At 64.2% G+C, this 6,795-nt stretch overlaps 1 protein-coding gene across 1 annotated transcript in view; it reads right to left on the minus strand.

Annotated features, from left to right (window-relative positions):
* Positions 1-6,253, minus strand: part of HIP1R (huntingtin interacting protein 1 related) — a gene marked incomplete at its 5' end in the record, with an annotated part of 17,809 nt that extends 11,556 nt beyond the window's left edge. Inside the window, 7 exon segments of the mRNA XM_027772192.1 lie at positions 3,837-3,898; positions 4,127-4,203; positions 4,575-4,655; positions 5,542-5,598; positions 5,789-5,804; positions 5,806-5,890; positions 6,190-6,253. Coding sequence (XP_027627993.1) covers positions 3,837-3,898; positions 4,127-4,203; positions 4,575-4,655; positions 5,542-5,598; positions 5,789-5,804; positions 5,806-5,890; positions 6,190-6,253 — 442 coding nt within the window.
* Between the last annotated feature and the right edge of the window lie 542 nt (positions 6,254-6,795).

Here is a 6,795-nt window from a genome sequence, read left to right on the forward strand (position 1 = left end):
GGGGCTGCAGGCCTGGATGGCCTGGATGAGCGGGGCCAGGCGGCACTGGCCCGAGGACATCTGCGACACGGCGATGGCCGTGTTCAGCTGCCGGAAAACTGCGGGGGGCGGGGGGCAGCATGAGCCCGCGTTGGCACTGGTGCGGGGTGTCCGCCCTGACCCAGGCCGCACGCCACAGCCGCCGGGAGGCCGGTGTGAGGGAGGCGACGGCCGACATCACCCGTGTAAGCTCGTCCCACTGGGAAGTGGGGGCGGACCAGCAGATGCCAACGAGCCCCCAAGGCTAAGGGGGAGTCCCCTGTGCTGGGGGCTGCCCGGGCAGGTGAGGGCCCTGTGAATGAGGTCGGGGTGAGGAGGGCAGGGTGACGCGGTGACAGCTGTGTCCACAGGCCTCAGACCTGCTGGGAACTTTGAGAAGGGAGGAGCAAGCCCGTGGTCCTCAGCCAGGTGACGGTAACACAACCGGACCCACGTGGGACAGGGCCCAGCGTCACGCATGCCCAGGAGGCCCACGCGGGTGGTACGTGCCCCTAACCTAGACTAGCTGAAACCGGCAGGGGGATCGCGGTGTGAAGACCCCGTCGGGAGTGCCCGACTCTGTCTCCAGCCTGCTCTCATGGAAGAAATCAACGAAAACTTGAAAAAAGGCTGTGGCCTAAATGCCACATTTTCCAGAAACGGACACAGGCCTGGCTGGTCAAGTCACACCCAGCTCTGCAAACCCCAAGTGACCCCAAAACCTCACATGCACCTGGGAACGACCCCCCCTGACAATCGGGCCTTGTACTACAACCAGCAGGAGGGAAAAGGGACAAACGCAGGTGGCCTCCTCATGGCAGAGAGGGACGGCAGGTGCAGGCAGCCTGCGAGGGTGGGGCACGGCCAGGTGGTCCCACGCTGGACGGATGCCAGGTCACTGCTCGGAACAGCCGGGCCTGCCTGAGGTCTCACTCTTATTTGCTCGGGTGGGACTGTCTGCAAACCTCTGCTGGGACAGGAGAGGGCCTGGGACAGAGGGGACGGGGAGGAGGTGGCCCAGGGCCAGCCTGTACCTTCTCTACAAATTCACTTCTTTTTTTAAAGAGAGACTTTTGCTGTAGGGTGCATGCATTCTCCAGAAAGATACACAGAGAGAGAGAAAGCGAGAAATCACCCCCGCTATGCCGCAATCCCTTTTCCATTCTCCTCTCAGGATTTTGGGCACGCATGCACATGTGCCTGGCCTGAGTTTTAAATCACTGGGTCCGGGACTCGAACCATAGTCCATTACATGGGAGTCCAGCAACGTAACCATTACGCCATCTGCTGGTCCCTATGAATTCCTCCTACTGCACGTCGTGCTGCCTGCGCTCAGCTCCTTGGGAAATCTAAGCACTCACAGGCTCTGCTCTGGGCTCTGCTGGCCCACCTACTCCGTTTCACACCGCAGGGCATCTCCTAGCACTGTCGGCCGCGGGTCAGGAACCTGGCCCGACGGCTGCCCTCCTCCCCCGTGCCTGGACCATCGGGGACATCCCGGTGATTGCTGTTACGGTCAGCACAGTGGGCACCCCTGCACCCTGCTCGAGCAGATCTGGGAGGTGGCTAAGGGGGAGTCCCCTGTGCTGGGGGCTGCCCGGGCAGGTGAGGGCCCTGTGAATGAGGTCGGGGTGAGGAGGGCAGGGTGACGCGGTGACAGCTGTGTCCACAGGCCTCAGACCTGCTGGGAACTTTGAGAAGGGAGGAGCAAGCCCGTGGTCCTCAGCCAGGTGACGGTAACACAACCGGACCCACGTGGGACAGGGCCCAGCGTCACGCATGCCCAGGAGGCCCACGCGGGTGGTACGTGCCCCTAACCTAGACTAGCTGAAACCGGCAGGGGGATCGCGGTGTGAAGACCCCGTCGGGAGTGCCCGACTCTGTCTCCAGCCTGCTCTCATGGAAGAAATCAACGAAAACTTGAAAAAAGGCTGTGGCCTAAATGCCACATTTTCCAGAAACGGACACAGGCCTGGCTGGTCAAGTCACACCCAGCTCTGCAAACCCCAAGTGACCCCAAAACCTCACATGCACCTGGGAACGACCCCCCCTGACAATCGGGCCTTGTACTACAACCAGCAGGAGGGAAAAGGGACAAACGCAGGTGGCCTCCTCATGGCAGAGAGGGACGGCAGGTGCAGGCAGCCTGCGAGGGTGGGGCACGGCCAGGTGGTCCCACGCTGGACGGATGCCAGGTCACTGCTCGGAACAGCCGGGCCTGCCTGAGGTCTCACTCTTATTTGCTCGGGTGGGACTGTCTGCAAACCTCTGCTGGGACAGGAGAGGGCCTGGGACAGAGGGGACGGGGAGGAGGTGGCCCAGGGCCAGCCTGTACCTTCTCTACAAATTCATTCACTTCTTTTTTTAAAGAGAGACTTTTGCTGTAGGGTGCATGCATTCTCCAGAAAGATACACAGAGAGAGAGAAAGCGAGAAATCACCCCCGCTATGCCGCAATCCCTTTTCCATTCTCCTCTCAGGATTTTGGGCACGCATGCACATGTGCCTGGCCTGAGTTTTAAATCACTAGGTCCGGGACTCGAACCATAGTCCATTACATGGGAGTCCAGCAACGTAACCATTACGCCATCTGCTGGTCCCTATGAATTCCTCCTACTGCACGTCGTGCTGCCTGCGCTCAGCTCCTTGGGAAATCTAAGCACTCACAGGCTCTGCTCTGGGCTCTGCTGGCCCACCTACTCCGTTTCACACCGCAGGGCATCTCCTAGCACTGTCGGCCGCGGGTCAGGAACCTGGCCCGACGGCTGCCCTCCTCCCCCGTGCCTGGACCATCGGGGACATCCCGGTGATTGCTGTTACGGTCAGCACAGTGGGCACCCCTGCACCCTGCTCGAGCAGATCTGGGAGGTTACTCAGGAGACACTGAGGCTGGGCCTGTCGGCATGCCCTCTCTGTGCCCCATCAACACGTCAGTCCCTGGGGCTGGGGCATGCCGGCGAGTTTTCTCACTTCCCCGGGGGCCACCATCTGCTCACACCATCCTCCCATGCCGGGGTGGGGAGCAGGAAACCCAGCTCCAGCCTGGGGGCCTCTGAGCTGCAAGGGCTGGGGTTTGGGACAGTCCTGCTGGGAGGTGTCTGACGATGTGGGCCACCCCCGGGCACCTGCCCTCTGCCCCACGGGGCCTGCTCCGAGCTGACCTTGCACTCGCCGGGAACGACAGCCTGCCACGCTAGACCACCCGGCCCAACCACCCGGCCCGGAGCGGGATGCAGGCAGATACCCAGGCTCTCCAGTCGCCGGTTTTCCCTTAAAGGGGCATTTCTTTCGGCCCCGATGGAGAGCACTGAGTCACCGGGTTACTCAGATGTTGCCGCCCAGAACCAGCAGCACTCCAGCCCTGGTGGGCGGGCCGTCCGAGAGTTCCTGGCCAGTGGCTGCCAGGTGCCGGGCGAGGGAGTCTAACGTGGCTCAGAGGCTTTCTAGAGCAGAAAATGGTCAAGCAGACCCAAACCCACTCCCCTGGGCGGTGCTCAGACACCCCAGGCCAGGCCAAGAAAGCAGAGGTGGTCCCGAAGCCCACGTCCACACTCCCTGTCCTGGGGCCGACAGTGGGCGTCACTGGGCGGAGGGCCAGCTGAGACCATGCCCTGGGCGCCCAGCTGGGGCCTGGCAGGCGTGCTGGGTGCTCGGGGGCACTGAGAGCCCAACACCTCTTCCAGGGGTGGGGAGGGTGGGGCCCAGAGGGCAGTACCCTGAAGAATGCTAAGCGAGTCTGGCCACTCACGCCCTCCCTTGTCCCCTAGTCCCACTCGGGCACTCACAGTACCCCCGCCCCAGCTCCCCCCGGCCGCTCACCTGACTCGGCCAGCTTCAGCTCACAGTCCATGTAGTCGAACATCTCCACGGTCAGCTGGAAGCTAGGGGGCGGGATCAGGGTGGGCCCACTCGCCTGACCCGAGACCCCCCACTCTTAGGGGATAACATGCCCGCTCACGCAGAACCACAGGGCCCAGATTCCCATCCCTTGCGCTCTGGCCTCTGTCCTGGGAGCACTGCCTTCCATCTGCGAGCCTCCCCCCACCGGCTGTGCAGTGTTAGGGAGGATGGGGGGGGGACCCCAGGCCACACACGGCACCGACACTCACATGTTATTGACCTCAGCCCCAGCTGCCTTCTCCAGCACCTCATCTGTCACCTCCAAGCCTGCAGGGAACTGGGGGTGCTGCGGAGAGAACCCCCGGCCGCTGCAGCCAGTCCTAACCATGCTCCCGGGAGGCCTGGGCTCCAGTGTTCTCTCACGAGGAAGAGGCAGGGCAGAAGCCCGTCACCCCGTGTGGCTGGCAGGGCCGGCCGCGGGGGAACTGGGAAGTGGGGCACGCGTGGCCGGGACAGCTGAGGCTGCTGGGGCCCAGGGCAGGGCTGCGCCCCACCCTCACCTCCTCAGGACGTTTTCAAGGAGGTCCTGGCCTCCCTGTCTCCCCTGTGGTTATGGCTGAGACAAGGAGGTGAGTGGAGAGGCCCCCAACACCCCAGCACGTGCACAAGGACACCATGGAGGGGCTGGCGCGGGGACCCACAACCCCCGGGCACTACCTTGAGGTGGAAGGAGATCTTGGTCAGCAGCAGCCTGGTGTAAACGCTCACCAGCTGTCCATATCGGTCATGCAGATGCCCCTGTGGGGACAGCCGGGTGAGGGCCCTGCTCCACGACACGCCCGAGAACCTGCAGGGCCTGGGCACGTTCAGTAAACTCAGCCAACGAGGGGACTGAGGCAGGGAAAAGCGGAGGAGCCAAGAGCCTCTCCTCCACCTCACTTAGTCATTCAACAAACGTTTTGTTTTCTACCGGCCTCCAGCAATCTCCCTTTGTCCCCGTTTATTTTTTTCCCTTTAAATCGTATTCCTTGTCACTCTTGCCAAAGAAACTCTGAGAGGAGAGCTCCAAGTCCAGGGCCACAGGCCAGTTCCGAGTTGGGGCGGTTCATTAAAGTGCTGGTGGCAGAGGGGAGGACGCTCTGAGTGGCGCTGGACGCCCTCCCAGCTTGCCTCCCTGCCTCCCTGCCCCGCAGCCAGCCAGCGGGCCCACACCTGCCGACAGCACCTGGGCACCACCCTCCTCGCTGCAAAGGTCGTCCATGGGATGCGGGCTCCGGCTTGGGCCTCCCTCTCGTCCCTGTCCAGTGGCCACCCCAGAAGAGAAGCAGGCCCGAGGCCCTCTCCGTCCAGGGGCTCTAATCCCCCGCCAGAATCGGCAGGCAGGTGAGCCGACAGTTCAGACCAGCATGCTCAGGGGGACGCCCCACGCGGGCTCCAGCGTCTCAGGCCCGTGCATGCCTGTGCTGCCATGCGTCCCATGGCGAGGCCATCAGCTCCGTGACTGGACGGCAGCAGCAGGCCTTAAAACTCAGGCCGTGACATCGTATTCACTGCCTGTGTCCCGCTGCCTCCCGGCAATGCGACCCGCTGACCTCGGCTGTAGGCCGGCCAAGCCTCCGGTGCCCACAAGGCCGCGTGCCAGGCAGGGCCTCGGCGGACCCCCGTGAGGCCTCTGGACACCTACCCACAGGTCACCGACCTCCCTGATGTTGCTCCGATACCGCTGGCAGTCATGCAGCACCTGCACCAGGGTGGGGAGAAGGGCGTGGGGCCTGTGCGAGGGGTCCCGAAACCCACTCCCCACTCGAGGCAGCACCCAGTGCCAAGGTGGGCAGGCTCGGCTGCCCTGCGATGGGGCTGGCCTCCCTTGGGCCCAGGCCCACACCTCCCTGTGCTGTCCCGGGGCGGGGCGGGGCGGGGCGGCAGCTCACGTTGGGGTGGCCATCCGATGGCGCTGCGGGGCAGGGGCAGGCCGATGGCGTAGGACCAGAAGGTGAAGGCCCCCTTCTCGTGGTGGGTACCCAGAATGATGCCTGCCAGGGTCAAGGCCAAGTGCCGGGCAGAGATTCCCACCTGCAGGTGGCTGGACAAGGCCCCAGAGACCACGGGAGGGTCACCACCGCCTCCTCCCTGCGCCTCTCACCCTCCCTGCCTGCCCGGGGCATAGGGGCAGGGCTTTGGACAGGAGGCCCAGGGCAGGGCAGGGCAAGGTCTCGTCCGTTGCCATGAGGCCTGGAGGCCCAGCAGGGCCCTTGCCAGGCCTGGCCACCCTGCACCTCGTGGGAGCCCCGTTCTGCTCCCGGCCGGGACACGGCGCGGGCAGGAAGGATACGCCGGGCGTGCTTCTCCTTCACCGGGACCTCCTGGCTGTTGATGGCCTTGCTGATGCTGATGGCCTGTGGGTGGCATTCAGACCCACCAGTTAGAGACCGCAGGGGCGGCAGGACCGGGAGGAGGGGCCCCCTGTAAGCAGGCCGCACCCCTCAGGAGGGCTTGACTTCGCAGTGCGGGCAGATAAGCCCAGGGCCTGGCCTCTGTCTCCCGGAGCCACCTCGGTCCCAACCCAGCACCACTTAGCTCTCCACAGGGACCGAGGGAGGAGCAGTGAGGTCACGGCCGGTGAGGGGAGGAGGCCCTGCCTCTCAGGAAAGCCATGAGACCTGACCCAGCCTCAGAAGGATGAGGCCATCAGCCACCCCAACCCAGGAGGCAGGGCCCAGAGTGGGCTGCCCACAGCAGGACAGGTGGACGTGGGGTCCTGTCCCTTCTGCCATGTGGGCTGCCACCCTCCTCGGCTATGCTATGTCCTGTAGGACAGGTCCCCCCCAGCTCCTGCCCCGGACAAGTGTGGCGGCCGCGTCCCCTGGGGTGAAGTACTGGGAACCTGCTGCACTCACCTGCTGCCCACCGAGGCCCGAACGCGCTGCAGCTCACCCAC

Source organism: Tupaia chinensis, unplaced genomic scaffold (genome assembly GCF_000334495.1).
Source record: "Tupaia chinensis unplaced genomic scaffold, TupChi_1.0 Scaffold000258_1, whole genome shotgun sequence".
NCBI lineage: Eukaryota > Metazoa > Chordata > Mammalia > Scandentia > Tupaiidae > Tupaia > Tupaia belangeri.